Source organism: Rhodamnia argentea, chromosome 5 (genome assembly GCF_020921035.1).
Source record: "Rhodamnia argentea isolate NSW1041297 chromosome 5, ASM2092103v1, whole genome shotgun sequence".
In the NCBI taxonomy this organism is placed as follows: Eukaryota; Viridiplantae; Streptophyta; class Magnoliopsida; order Myrtales; family Myrtaceae; genus Rhodamnia; species Rhodamnia argentea.
In genome coordinates this window covers 19,752,804-19,768,148 of record NC_063154.1, presented here as the reverse complement: position 1 = coordinate 19,768,148, position 15,345 = coordinate 19,752,804, and the positions used below count along the sequence as shown (strand labels likewise).

Here is a 15,345-nt window from a genome sequence, read left to right as displayed (position 1 = left end):
TTTGCATATGTCCGGAGAAGGGAAATGACAATGGAAGTTTCGTGGAAATTGCTGTGATTGTGGAAATTAAACAACCATATAAATCGACCCCACATCTTGCAAAGGTTTGTGCAACCAGGAAGTCGCTCATTGGTCGGTCAACATAAGCACAATATGAACGTTCTGATTAACTCTCCTTCTTCCCGTCCTCAATACTAATCTTGGCTTCCATTTCACTTCAAAACTTAATGGAAACAGAAGTGCTCTATGATCTGTCTCCATTCGCGAGGATTTTCAACGATGGCCGAGTGGAGAGACTCTGGGGGACCGAAACCGTGCCTCCGTCGCTGGACAAAAAAACCGGCGTCCGATCGAAAGACGTCGCCCTTTCATCGGACTCCGCTGTCTCGGCAAGACTCTACATCCCGGAAGCGGCGATTGACTCTCCCCAAAAGCTGCCCGTGCTCGTGTACTATCACGGAGGATGCTTCATATTCGAAACTGCGTGGTCCCCGACTTACCACAACTATCTCAATGCCCTAGTCGCAGAGGCCAACGTCATTGCCGTCTCCGTCGAGTATAGGAGGGCGCCGGAGGATCCTCTTCCGGCAGCTTATGACGATTCGTGGACTACACTCAAGTGGGTGGCCTCTCATTCCACCGGAAACGGCCCCGAGGAGCGGCTGAATTCTCATGCTTGTCTCGAGAAGGTAATCTTAAATGTTCTCCTTTTCTTTTTAGGTATTCTATGAGTCAGGTAGCCTGGACTTTGTGCACCTGGCCCCCGTGGATTTTTAAAAAATGCACAGTAACTGATACAACACTCTGTCTTGTTAACCTATATTACAAGTTCATTTCTTTTTATTTTTCATAGGTGTTTCTGGCCGGAGATAGCGCCGGTGCCAACATAATCCACAACATGGGCATACGATCGGGAGAGGAAAAGCTTAATGGAATCGAAGTTGCGGGCATTATGATGGTGCATCCTTATTTCTGGGGCAACGAACCGTTGCCTTCGGAGACCACGGAACCGGAGAAGAGGTCCTTCTACGAAATGCTCTGGCGGGCGGCAAACCCGATGAGCCCCGGCTGTGACGACCCGCTGGTGAACCCGGGGATGGACTCGAGGCTCTCGGGTTTGGGTTGGAACAAGGTCCTGGTTTGTGTTGCTGGAAAGGATGTGTTGAAATATAGAGGGTGGTATTACAAGGAGACGTTGAGTCAGAGTGGATGGAGTGGCGTAGTGGAAGTGATGGAAACGCCAGGGGAGGATCATGTCTTCCATTTGTCGAATCCTGGTTGTGATAATGCTGGGAAGTTGATGAAGAAATTGGCCTCCTTCATGACAGAGGATGAAGAGGCTTAGATGTTATGGTCATAACTTCGTTTGGTTGTGCCAATCCGTAGTTATTTCTATCTCTATTTGAAATAATTGCTTGTGTGGACTTAAAAAAAGTCAATAGTGTGAACATGATGAAACATGGGGTACATGTCTAGCCGCATGTATATCTTTTGAACTAAATCTTTGTTAAATATATGTGGTTGTTATTAAATAAACTACATCATTTGAATAAATTATTGTCCCATTATCGATAGAGGAGTTACATTTTACAACTCTCCACTACTTATGGGTAGGAGTATTATTCGCATTGCCGTGTGCATTTGGACAGTGTTCAACTCAAGATGAAACTGAAACTAGAAGTTCTCAAGATATGAATTTTTTCTTTTTTTTGCAGCAATCGACACAGACCGTACTTGTAATAAGGTGATCCATGTAAAATCAACGGTTGTTGTAACTTTTGACTCTTATAAGGTGTGTATTTGACTCTTGACATGTATAGATTTGACAATACTTTTAGTTTATTTGTAATAGAAGAGGTTGAGCTAGAAAATTCACATGGAATTATCTAAGGCTCTGTTTGTTTCACGGAAAATGTTTTCCTGGAAAACATTTTCCCCAAATTTCAGTGTTTGGGGAGCAGAAAATGAGTGGTCAATGGAAAACATTTTCTGGTCAATAAAAAAACCTTCTAAAACTAAGACAATTGATTTCCTCATCTTGAGAAATGAAAATCATTTTCCCCTTCCATCTTAGCCTTATGAGCACGTATGGCTGCGTATGGTAACCTTTACGTTCCTGGGAACACATATTTTTGTGTTTTTGTTCCCAGCTACAATTTCTGCGAACAGAAATGTGTTTGGCAAGTACAAAAAAAAATTACTTTTTTCACTAAAAAGAAGGATCCGCAACCAGCGGCTAGCAGCGGCCGGCGGCGGCCGGCGACCGACAACCGCTTCAGCTCCTCGCCGACAATGGTGGGCGGTGGTGGCTTGCACGACCTCGCCCTCGAGTTGTTTCTAAAAAGTGTTCCAAAACTCGAAAACAAGTTTTTTTTTTGTTCTTTTTTGGCTTCAAAAGTGTTTCTTTTTTTAAAAGTATTCTCCGGAACACTTTTGGAACATTTTTTAACCATACACGTTTCCGTTATGAAAATGTTCCGGGAACACTTTTGAAACAAAAACACTTTCCAGGGAGTGTTACCATACAGGCCCAAAGTTTCTGACATTGAAAAAAACTTCTCTCCTCATCCCTATTCTCTCTCTTCAGTCCACATTCTCTCTCTCTTCATCTTTGTTCTCTCTCGTTCTCTCTCCTCCATCCCTGTTCTCTCTCTCGTTCTCTCTCTTCCCCCTCCCAAAACGAAGCGAGATACAAGGACGAACAATAGTCCTTGGTTGGAGAAGAGCGTTCCGCACCTCCATCCCTAAAGATGATGACGATGCCAAGACCTTCTCCCGCAAGCTCCTGCGGATCAACAATGGTGGCAGCACCGGCAATAGCCCCAGAATCTCCTCCAAATTCGGGTTCTTCTCCAATCCCTCCCCCCCGCGTTCCCAATCTCGGCTGCGGCCGCAACCGAGCCCCCTCCTCTGCTGTCGGACCTCTGTGGCCACGCTCGCCTCGTCCGGGGCCCAGCGGCTCGAGGCACTAGTGCAAGACGGCTCTGAAGAGGAGTGGTGGCGGCGAGCTCTAGAGCAACAGCCCCGACGCTGCTCAATTTCTCGAATCCATTGCTGTTGTTGCGGACGAGATGTGAAATTTGCTTGCGGAGCGTGAAAACAGGGCAGGGGACTGCAATTTTCATGGCGGAGTGCGCTCACACCTTCCACTTCCCTTTAAAAAAAATCAAAAAAATTTAACAAAAAATTGAAAAAATGTAAAAAGATAATCAAAAAATAAAAATTTATGTATGTGTGTGTTCCTCCATAGCCATGTAATAATGCAACAAAAAAATCGAAAAAATGAAAAAAAAGTAAAAAGATAATTAAAAATAAAAAATTTATGTGTCATAAAATTTGATTTTCCTTACCAAATGACGGAAAACATTTTCCAATTCGTTTTCGGCTTTCGGCCAAACATAAAAAAATATTGTTATTTTCTTAGAAAACGACTTCCTAGAAAACATTTTCCGGAAACACTTCATTTTCCGTGAAATAAATGTAGCCTAAATGTGCAAATGGTGTTAGTGTTCAGTTAAGGTATTGAACTTAAAAGTTGTCTATGCCGATCAAGTCCATGAAGGACTACGGGAGATCAAGCCCACATACTGTACCTGTAATAAGGTGACCCATGTAATATCAATGGTGGTTGCAGCTTTTGACTCTTGTAAGGTGTGTATTTGACTCCTCACAAGTATAGATGTCACAATACTTTTAATTCTTTTGTAATAGAGTAGGTTGTGCTTGAAAATCTATATGGAGTATCTAAATGTGCAAGTGAAGTTAGGGCGCGCATGATAACGATTATATTTCTCTATTTTTCTATTCCGAGGAACATGTTTGGAACATAAATTTGTTCGATAAAATAATTTCATTTTTCTATTTTCGAGACAAATTTTTGGCCCAAAATAGGTTCGGAACAGAAATGAGAAGTATAAATTTTTACTTTTCTATTTCTAGAATAGAAATAAGAATTTATCTCATTGCTCACTCCCTTTTTCTCTCTCATGTGCGGTCTCCCTCTCTTTCGCGTCCCTGCGGCCGATTGCCCGTCGCCCTCTGCCGGTCTCCAATTGTTGGCTGCCTTCCGCCACTCGTCGGCTGCTCACCGTTGTCTACCCATCGCGAGTCTCCGGTCCCCGATCCCGGGCTGCCTTTTGTTCGCCCCGAGTCATCGTCTGCCGGTCGGTGGCCCTCGGCTGCCATTTGCTGGCAGCTGTTTGCCAACGATCGGTCGCCATTCTCTAGTCCCCAACAGTCATTCACGGATCTACGGTCCCTGGCCGACGTTTGCAGAGTAGTAGTTTGCCCGCGGTCGTCCGCTGGTTCCTGGCTAGCATTTGTCTTTTTGCTGGCCACCGTCCGCCGATTGTTGGCCTCTAGTCCTCGCCAGCCGATCGGCTGTCCTTAGCCGTCGTTCGCTCGCCGTCGGCTGTCCGCTATTCGCCCCTCGCTGGCCATCCGCTAATCGCCGATCTCCTACCCCGGTTGAGATTCGTACGCCGTCATTTGCCGGTCTCCGGTCCCCGGATGCCGTTCACTTGCTGCCGATCGTAGTTCGCCACCCGCCGGTCTTCGATCCCAGGCTGGTATTAGCCCACCGCCGGTCTTCAGCCATCGGCCATCATCCACCAATCGTCCAAGTTGTAAAAATTTTATGTTATTATCAAACGAATTTATGTCCCGAGAATAGAAATTTTGTATCGTTATCAAATGCGTATTTCTGCTCATAAAGTCATTCAGAGAATAGAATTTCTATTTCTAGCCAGAAATAGAGCCTAAGGAGAGAATAGTTGTAATTCGCATCCTTAATGTTCAGTTAAGGTCTACGTTTATAGTAAAGTTCAATTGTAGCTTGAACTTAAAAGATGTCCATGACTATCAAGCCTGTGAGGGAGTATGGGAGATATCAAGCCTTTGGGGGGCTATGGAAGAGTAGCAACAGCAATATGAGGTTTCAGCAAGACAATTGTGACACTTGAGCCAATGTGGAGATTTGTACTAATTATGTCTCGAGTTTGATCCCGTAAATGAAATCCAACCCGAGATGGAAATCTGCCCCCGTGCCCGACTCTCGAATTTGGCATTGTAAAAAAGAGTCCAAATTGAACTGAGTTTCGGAACAAAGCAAGGTTATTAACTTCCCTAATTTGATTTGGGGTCCACCAAGCAAAGATAGGGCTTGTTTTGTTTTTCTCATATGCAAGACAACATTCTGGGTCGTTTAGTCAAATCAAGCTTTCAAATCACAACTCAATCCTCACTCAGCAACCTTAATTATCCTTCCGCTTTTTAATTCACTTTACTTTCTGTATCATACCATGTGAATATCGAAGATTTACGTGGTTTGATACGAGTATCAATACCCACTTCATATGAAACGCTAGTCGCAAATAATCCACTAATCAATAAGAGTATTGCAAAATTATGATCGCTTATACACTCGAGTGTTTTCTAAATTCATATCACACCCAATCTCACAATCTTTCCAAATAGAAACAACTGAATTGGATGTGAAACTCACAGCACAGATTCTAATGGTCAAACACGTCGGTCCGAGCAAACGAGAACTTCTCTACGCGTCTCTTTTATTCTTCAAGTCACGGCAAAATAAAATAAAATAAAATAAAGACCAAAAGCTCTCAATTCACAAGTTCTTCTCTTCTCGGACCTGTGCAGTCCAACCATAATAGGAAACTTTCTTCCTATTGTTTCTCTGAATGTCTGGTTCTTTTGTTTTTGACTCCGAATGTCTGGTTCTGACCGACTGCAATTGGAAATCCATCTAGCTCATTTCCTCTTCTTCTTACGGCAACCATCCGAGGCCTCCAAATTAACATCGGAGAGATTTGTAGGCACGGAACCCGTCCCTCCGTCGCTTGACGAGAAGACCGGCATCCAGTCGAAATACCTCGCCATTTCATCGGACTCTGCCGTCTCTGTGAGGCTTTACATCCCGAAAGCTGCGATCAATTCTCTCCAAAAGCTCCCTGTGCTTGTGTACTTTCATGGAGGAGGTTTCATAATTGGAACGGCATGGTGGCCGACTTACCACAACTATCTCAATGCCCTAGTCGCGGAGGCTAACATCATCGCCGTCTCCTTTGATTACAGAAGGGCAACAGAGCATCCTCTTCCGGCAGCTTAGGATGATTCGTGTAGGACACCTTTGGCAGTGGCAAAATCTTCCTTACATCGACAACACCTGATCATGACAACATAATGTATTTATCAAATAACAATTAAACTGCACAGTTTTGTCATTTGTAAAGCATTATAAAGAGATTTTTCCAACAATTTAAATAATTTATAGCACTAGAAAAATATTAAATTATCAAGTTTATAGTTTTGCCATCATCAAAATCATCGAACAAAGCCTTGTCCCTTCATCCGTACATGGACGTACCAGTCTTAAGCTTGATTAGGACTTGTGGACCTTTGCCCTATTAGAGAAAATGATGCAACTCAAGAACAAAATCTTTTTATTGGAACTCCCACGATGACATCAACAAATTCCTCAATATGTTCTGTCACATCAAATTTTTGCCGAAAAAAATCATTACAATTATAGAAAAAAAGGAATATGATTAAAAAAATTAAATAATAGCGCAGGTGCTAACATAGCTCACCGGATGGGCATTCGATTGGGAGAGGAAAAGCTAAATGGAATTGAATTTCCAGGCGTTATTACGGTGCATCCTTATTTTTGGGGAAACGATCCATTGCCTTCGGAGACCACCGAACCCGAAAGGAGGTCCGCGGCCGAGGACCACCGGGTGCGATGACCTGCTGCTCAACCCCGGTGATGGATCCGAGGCTTTCGGGTTTGGGTTGCGAAAGGGTCCTCATCTGCGTTGCGGAAAAGGATGTGTTGAGACAGAGGGGTTGGTACTACAAGGAGGTGTTGAGAGAAACAAGAAAAAAAAATGGTGATGCATGAGATTACTGTCGGATATGTCCAGAATTGGGAACTAGCAGTCAGTTTCTTATGATAAGAATCAATGAAACTTTCATTGAAATGTGGAAATCAAAAACCATAGCTCGAAAAAAAAAAAAAGATTGAATTGACATAATTATAATAAGTTTATAATTTTTTTTTATAATTATATCTTTAATATTCGTTCGTCCAAAGAGAAACAAGAAAAAAAATCGATGCTGAGCTATCAAATTTCTTGTCCACTCAATAATTCTTATTAAATTTCTTCGCCCAGTCAATATCATGGTTCCCTATACAAATCTTATCAATGTTCTTACCCTGTCTATCACATCCAACGAAGTTTGCACGACACCACCGCATGAAAGTTCTTCCTTTTCCGCATATGACAAAGACTAAGGATGGCTGAATATGACAAGGAATTGTCGCCGATGAATGAGGATCCTTTACTCGAGGATCCCTTTGCATATCAGAGACTTATTGGGAAGCTTGTCTACCTCACTATGATCAGACATGATATATGCTATGTATGACCCAAGACAGTCCTCCAAGAATGATGTTTTGAAAGTAGTGAAGTATTTAAAAGGGTGTCCAGGATTGGGTATACTACTGCCACGGGATAACAACATGGAGATGCCACGGGACAACAACATGGAGATGATAGCATATTGCGACACAGATTGTGCTATTTGCCCTATAAGTAGAAAATCAATTACGGGTTCTACATCAAATTGGGAAGCTCAGTACTCTCATGAAAGACGAAGAAACAATCTACTATTTCATTATCGTCCGCGAATGCAAAATATTGAGCAATGGCAAAAACTAGCTATGAGATTGTCTAGATGAGAGGATTGCTTGGAGATCTTGGCATATGGGTAAGGGAACCAACAATTCTGTCTTGTGACAATGATGATGCTCTTAAACTCGCAACAAATCCAATTTTCGTGAAAGAACGAAACATGTAAAAGTTGATTATCATTTCATCAGAGATAAAATCCAGGATTAGGTGATGATTAGGTGATCAAGACAAAAGGAACAAGGACAATGGAGCAATCTGCAAACATCTTCACCAAATCTCTATGTTAGAGACAACATGCATATCTACTAAGCAAGCCAGGCATTCTGGATGTGTATAGACAACCAGCTTGAGGGGCAATGTTCAAGATATCGTTATCTCTTATTGATATGATGAAGATATCTTGACATTGATTGATATCGTATATGATTATGCTTAATTGACGCTTTCGAATATTGTATATCAAGGTATTGATCATTGTCCTTTTATGTATATTTCTTACCTAGATTAATTAGACTTGTTCTATAAATATGGTTGTACTCATACATTTTCAATATGAGAAAGCGATACAGATCTTTCTCTATTTAGCTTTCCATCAACTCATATTACGACGGTTTCCTTTAGTTAAAAGCCGGAAACGACTTTTGAAAACTATTTCGTTGAAGGAGAAATTCCAATGAAGCGTGTTCTTATCTTGAAATGTTGGATAAGCCCTCAACTAGCGGTTATGTCTTCAATTCTTTCAAACTCGTATTCTTCTCATAAGGGCGGAAATCACGCAAATCGGTTAGTGATGCATGAGATTACTTTCGGATATGTCTAGAGTCGGGAACTAATTGTCGGCTTCTTATGATAAGAATCAATGCAACTTTCATTGAAATGTGGAAATCAACAACCTCGTTACTTGAAACAAATAAAGGTTTAAGACTGAATTATCATAATTACAATAAGTTTGACTTTTTTTTTGTAATTATCTCTTTAATATTTGCTAGTCAAAAGACAGACAAAAAAAATCAATGCCGAGCTGTCAAATTTCTTAACCACTCAATAATTCTTCATAAATGCCTTCACCCATTCAAAAAAATTCAATGTTGAGCTGTCAAATTTCTTAACCACTGTCAAATTTCTTAACCACTCAATAATTCTTCATAAATGCCTTCACCCATTCAAAAAAATTCAATGCTGAGCTGTCAAATTTCTTATCCACTCAATAATTCTTCATAAATGCCTTCACCCATTCATTATCATGGCTCCCAACAAATATCTTATCAATTTTATTACAATGTCGACATCACGTCGAACGAAGTCCGCACGACACCGCCGTATGAAAATTCTTCCTTTCCGCATACGACAAAGAGTAACGACGATGTCGAATGCATATAAAAACACAGCAACATAATGGAAGAACACAAAATAGACTCTTCTCCTCGATACTGATCTTTCTTTCTCCTTCACTCAAAAACTTCATGGAAACAGAAGTGGCCAATGATCTGTTTCCGTTGATAAGGATTTACAAGGATGGCCGAGTGGAGAGACTCATGGGCACAGCTACTGTCTCCCCATCGCTCGACGAGAAAACCAGCGTCCAGTCGAAAGACGTCACCATTCCACCAGGCTCCATCGTGTCGGCTAGACTTTACATCCCTAAAGCGGCGGTCGGGTCTCCCCAAAAGCTCCCAGTCCTCGTGTACTTTCACGGGGGAGGCTTCATAATTGAAACGGCATGGTCGCCGACTTACCACAACTATCTCAACGCCCTCGTCGCGGAGGCTAACATCATTGCCATCTCCGTCGAGTATAGAAGGGCACCGGAGCATCCTCTTCCAACGGCTTACGACGATTCGTGGACTGCCCTGAAATGGGTGGCCTCTCATTCTGCCGGAAACGGCCACGAGGAGTGGTTGAATTCTCATGCCAATCTCAAGAAGGTAATCGTAATAGTTCTTCATTTTTTATTTAGATCACGTATTGGCAGATATATAATAGTTATGACGTCCAAGCTCATAATATAGATCTAACATGTGTTGGGTATAGTTGTATCCGGTGCTTTTGGTGGTTTTGGGGCGAAAACGTCTAGAAAATCCAAAACATATTATAGTGCAGCCAATTCAATCTTAAACATTTCAATTGTGCCAATTTAGTTCTAAATCATTTTAATGATTTGCCAATTTATTCATAAACTATTCAATTGTGTCAATTTAGTCCTAAACATTTTGATAATTTGTCCATATAGTCATTTCAACCAATTATTTACTTAATAAGTTTAGGACTGAATTGGCAAAATTTTAAAAGGTTTAGGACAAAATTGGCAAATCATCAAAATGATTATGACTAAAGCAGCACAATTGATAGGATTAGGGCTGAATCGACAAATCGTCATAAGGTTTGTGACTAAATTGACAAAATAAAAGTTTGACTTCGCAAGGCCTGCTATGAAATTATTATTTTCTCGCAAAAAAGAACTAAAACCACTTGCTAGATGGGTATTGGATATTTTTCTCATTTTTTGCCATTTTCATAAGAGAGAATGGGCTCATCGGTAAATCTCATTAGCATATACAGAAGAAGAAGAAGAAGAAGAAGATAGTGTCATGGGTTGGACTGAGCGAACCAAGCTCCAACCTTCACGAGTTAGTTTTAATGTGGACAAATTGTGAAGATGAAACACATGGAGAACAATTATTCCACATCTGCTTACCTACTTCCCAAGATTGCATTTTCTACAAAAGCAAGACTTGTAAGGAGAAGCGATTGTTCTTAGGGTTCTACTAAATTTTTTTTTCATATGTTTAAAGCAAATAATAGAAGCACATAAATGAAAAGAAATTAGAATAGATCTTCTTTTTCCTTGAAGTATTTAAGGGGTGGATTAGTAGAGGGGCGGGGCAGGCGAATACCGGCCCCGCCCCTCCGCGCCTATTTGCCAGCCTCATGCCTCGCGTGGGATTTTTTTTTTTTTTTTTTTTTGTGGAGAAAATTTGCCCCGAGCAGGCCGCTTCCCTCGCGCGGTGGTCATCTCTACTATAGATTGCTATTGCTACAGCTTTGAGGGTGCTACAATCGTGAGAAGTTTGTCAAACATCTCCTAAGACATATATAGTCGACGGCTTTTGAGAATTGGTCCGTTAACTTTGCCTTCATACTATTAAGAGTGCTTGTATAGAATATATTTATGTTTGATAGTTACGATGGTCATATAATTTTCTGTTGTGAAGTGTTTATTACAGCATCCTTAGTCATGCTCATCAATGAGTGTGCACAATAATACAACATTCTCCAAACCCTTCATAGGTCTTTATGTCTGGAGATAGCGCCGGGGCCAACATAGTTCACAACATGGGCATCCGATTGGGACAGGAAAACCTAGATGGGATCGAATTTCCGGGCGTCGTTATGGTGCATCCTTTTTTCTGGGGCGAAGAACCATTGCCTCTCGAGACCACCGACCCCGAGAAAACATCCCTGATCAGGGACCTCTGGCGGGTGGCATACCCGACGACGGCCGGGTGCGACGACCCTCTGATGAACCCGGCGGCCGACCCGAGGCTCTCGGGCTTGGGAGTCAACAGGGTCCTGATTTGCGTTGCGGAAAAGGATGTGTTGAGACAGAGGGGTTGGTACTACGAGGAGGCGTTGAGAGAGAGTGGGTGGAGTGGAGCTGTGGAGGTGATGGAAGCGCCGGGGGAGGATCACGTGTTCCATTTGTTCAATCCGGGCTGTGATAATGCTGTGAAGATGATGAAGAGATTGGTCTCCTTCATGAACGAGGATGAATAGGGTCATGGGGAGTACTGTTATTTGGTAGCTTCCTTTGGGTGCAGGGCCAGCTCTTGTTATTTCTCTAAAAAAATGACACAAATGATCTTTAGAATTTTGATCCAAAATACAATGTGGTCCTTGAACTTTTGATTTGTTCAATATGATACATAAACTTTCTCCTAACATGCAATGTTATCCTTGAACTTAAGAATAACATTTGTTACTTTCATTTAGTCTGAGGATTAGTTTAAGCATTCATAAAAAGTTTAGGGATCATATTGAATAAATTAAAAGTGCATGGACATTGCAAATTGGGCTATAGTGCAAAGACCGCATCGAACAAATTAAAAGTTTGAGAGCCGCATTACATGTTGGGCCAAAATTCAGGGATCATTTGCGTCGTTACTCCTATCTTTTAGCCCCATTCGTACTGAAAGATAATAGCTTTCCATTTGGCAGTTCCCTGTGTGGTAATTTTCTTACATGATTTGCAAATTCTAAGTCTCTTTGGAGAAAGTCGCGTAGCTGGCAACCTGTTAGCTGGGCACGTCGATGGTAATTTACCAAATAATGTTGGCTACTTACAACGTCAAATGCAATAGTAAGTTATCCACCTTTGAAATATCTACCTCTCACAAAAAAAAAAAAAAATTGACAGTGAAAATATTTGTTTCACCTGTGATATTTATAATAGACTAGCACGCCACTGCTTTAACGTAATAAATGACCATCCAGAATAAGAATTTACCAATTTCAAATGGAATGTGAGCTATCTACTTATGTAGAAATATCGACGCAGGTTCAACTGTAATTTAGCTAGTCACCAACAACGTGAGGAGTTTGTCATTTTCGAACAAAAATTGATTTACCATTACAAGTTAGTTACCAACATAGGCTCGTTTTTTTCACTTTAAGAAGTAACCAACACTTTGAGGAACTTTCCTTACCAAAAAAAAAAAAAAAACACTTTGAGGAACTTACGGACGCCAAATTGAATGGCAAGTTATTAAGTTGTTAGAAGTTTTCCATTGGAAATATATTAAAGTTGGCAATATATGGACCAACCACATGGTTGGTCGAGCGGTTCAAGACGTGGTTTGCAAGTCAAAAGTCACAAATTCTATCCTTAGTGGTGGGGCATGTGGCTCATACTTCCCACTGACCAAAAAAAAAAAAAAAAAAGATGGGCGTCCCGCTCCTCGATGAGTAGGCAGGGATTTGGGAGAGGTGTCTCAATAGGGGTCATACGAGGCAGTGCCCCCTAGAAGCTTGAGGACTTTTTTGGTTTGAGCCCGTAATTTATTGGTAGTTTGGGCTCGCGGCTATAAATAGCTACTGAGTTTACATATAATCTCATTATCTTATATTAAGGGTTGTAACGTAGACGTGGAATGTGTTGATTATAATGGAATCATCTGCTAAATGTAGCCTTAATTTAAGAGTGAACTAGGATGAATCTTGTACCTCGATTTCTCTTTCTCGTGTTTATTATCTATTTTGTTGTGTTTATGAGTCTAATCCTAACACTTTTGACTGTTGCCGGTCTTTGCTTGCACCTAGCGAGGCTGTAGTGACGGGCTCACCTGTTGGGCAATTTCGTTGGCACCTTGAACCGAATAGGGAATGAGACAAGTTCCAATCCCGTCCGAAACTATCTTTTTCTTTTTTTGTTTTTTGCAAGGAAATTTAATAACGTAGATGAGAAATTACTAATTTACGGTTACCATACGGATAGACTAGCTTACACTTAGGGTGGTAAGTTACCGAACACGTAAGTAATTTACCAAAGTTCCTTTCAATAGTAAGTTACAAAATTTACCGAGAAATAAGAGAGCTTACCTGTAAACTTAGTGCCAGTTAGTAACGCCATTCATTATGTCTTCAGTAACTTACAAGCCATTAAACAAGCCCCCTCGCAAAACTCGAAAGTAATTAGTAACACTTTTACAGCGGTAAATCCATCGTATCGGTTGACGAGTTACCAATAAATAAATGAGAAAGGTCGTAAAATTGAACTACCCTTCGTGATCGACAAGGTATTTAAATCATACATATTTAATTATTTCATTAGTATTTGCTGAAAAATAAGCCGGTGTACCGGTAATAAATGGAAAAATTGGGTAACAATCTACTATGGAGTTTTATAGGGGGTAAAACAATTATTTCGTTGCTAATTTGTAACGGCATTAATAGCACGAAAAATCCAAAACCGGCACACATATGACAATTTACTATAAACTAATTTTTTTATCGTAAAAACTCCAACCTAGTACATGTGTAACAAATTTACTACAAACTAATTTTTTAATCATCAAAAACCTCAACGGGTACATCCTTGATAAATTTACCCTCTGTCAATTTTCGTTAAATTGGGCTAATACCACAAAAAACCCCAAGCTACTATACCTATGATAAATAGAGGGTAAACACTCCGAACTAGTACACCCGTCGACTAGCACATATCATCTAATTCGACAATTTCACGATAAAATTTGACGGAAACTAACATAAGATAAATTTATTATAAGTGTACCAGTTTGGAAATCTTGGTGGTCAAAAAATTAATTTGGGTTCGTCGCAAATATATACCAGTTTGAGATTTTTTTTTCATGGTATTAACCTTTTATAATATTTATTATCAAACAATTCCCTATTCGTATGTTTTACCGGGGACTATAGAACATGCTTTTGCTGTCCTCTCTAGCTTGTTCTTCAAGAAAAAGGCTAAGAAAAGGGAAAAAGAAAATGGGGATGTCTTGATTAAACTATGATGGGAAATAATAAAACCGAAGCAATTCTCAAAATAAGCAGAATACTTCAACGCCCTTTTCTTGATTTGAAAAATACACATATGTCTCCCTATCTCTCTACACCAATTTTAACTAGGGGTGAGCAAAAAAGACTGCCCGGATCGGGACCGCCCGGACCGGACCGAGACCGATGGTCCGGTTCTCGGTTTTAGAGAGATCCGGTCCGATTCCCGATTCCTAAAATTGGAACCGGTGACAGGGCGATCTGGTTCCTGGTTTCGGGCCCAGGATCGGACTGGGACGGACCGGTCATTTTTTTAAAAAACAAACCTAACGTTTACTTGTTGTTTAAGTTTAGGTCATTTAGAGTTTGATCCAGAGCTGCCAATTGAAGAGGCCTTGACTTCGCCAAGCTGGTGGTACACGGACCATTGTTTTCTCGACCTCAAGCTCGATTGCGTCTTCTATCAAAGTGTGTATTCACTTTTCGGAACCTAGGATCGGAAATCCTTAGAACCGCTTGGGAACCGGACCGACCGACGGTCCGGTCCGGTTCTTGATTCCGAGGGTGGCCGGTCCGGTCCGCAGATTCGAAAAGTGAGAACCGAGACCACCGGTCCGATTCCCGATTTTTAATGGGAAGCGGACCGGACCGGGAACCGCTCACCCCTAATTTTAACCTCGAAGCTTCTTCAAATAAATCCACGAGATTCATGTATATTCTTCTAATGAATCCTAATCTTACAATGTGTTGGCGACATAATATTGTGATTAAAAAAATAACGAAAGTTACAATAAGGGAAATTCATGTCGTAGCGAAGTTGGTTATTAAAAGCGTGTTAGACTCAAATCAATTGTTTTTGCCGTTATTCACGTAATTACTTTAGGATTTTGGAGGGAATTGTGGCGGAGAGTATGTTTGTCAAATTTTAAAATTTTGGTGACGGGAAACGGGCCTTATTCCATATTGAATCCTCAACTTGAGGTCCAATCACAATCGTACCCCGACTATTTCTTTTTTATCTAAAAAAAGTTATTAACTTTCGCTCTAGTGTCAAATCTGCTCCCTTAACTCTCCATCCAAGAATTACCACTGTTTCTTTCGATATTATCAACATCAGGAGGTT

General features: G+C 41.0%; 2 protein-coding genes and 1 pseudogene across 2 annotated transcripts; all 3 read left to right on the top strand.

The window, feature by feature from the left end:
- Window positions 1-138: 138 nt before the first annotated feature.
- Window positions 139-1,398, top strand: LOC115731269 (probable carboxylesterase 12). Its single transcript, XM_030661920.2, has 2 exons — window positions 139-689; window positions 854-1,398. Exons 1-2 carry the CDS (start codon window positions 228-230, stop codon window positions 1,343-1,345), a joined length of 954 nt encoding a protein of 317 aa, XP_030517780.2. The 5' UTR covers window positions 139-227; the 3' UTR covers window positions 1,346-1,398.
- Window positions 1,399-5,728: 4,330 nt separating this feature from the next.
- On the top strand, window positions 5,729-6,912 carry LOC115734043 (annotated as a pseudogene).
- Window positions 6,913-9,075: 2,163 nt separating this feature from the next.
- Window positions 9,076-11,525, top strand: LOC115737216 (probable carboxylesterase 12). The gene is made up of 2 exons (XM_030669241.2): window positions 9,076-9,637; window positions 11,001-11,525. The coding sequence occupies exons 1-2, from the start codon at window positions 9,083-9,085 to the stop codon at window positions 11,484-11,486; spliced, it is 1,041 nt and encodes a 346-aa protein (XP_030525101.2). The 5' UTR covers window positions 9,076-9,082; the 3' UTR covers window positions 11,487-11,525.
- The last annotated feature ends 3,820 nt before the right edge of the window (window positions 11,526-15,345 follow it).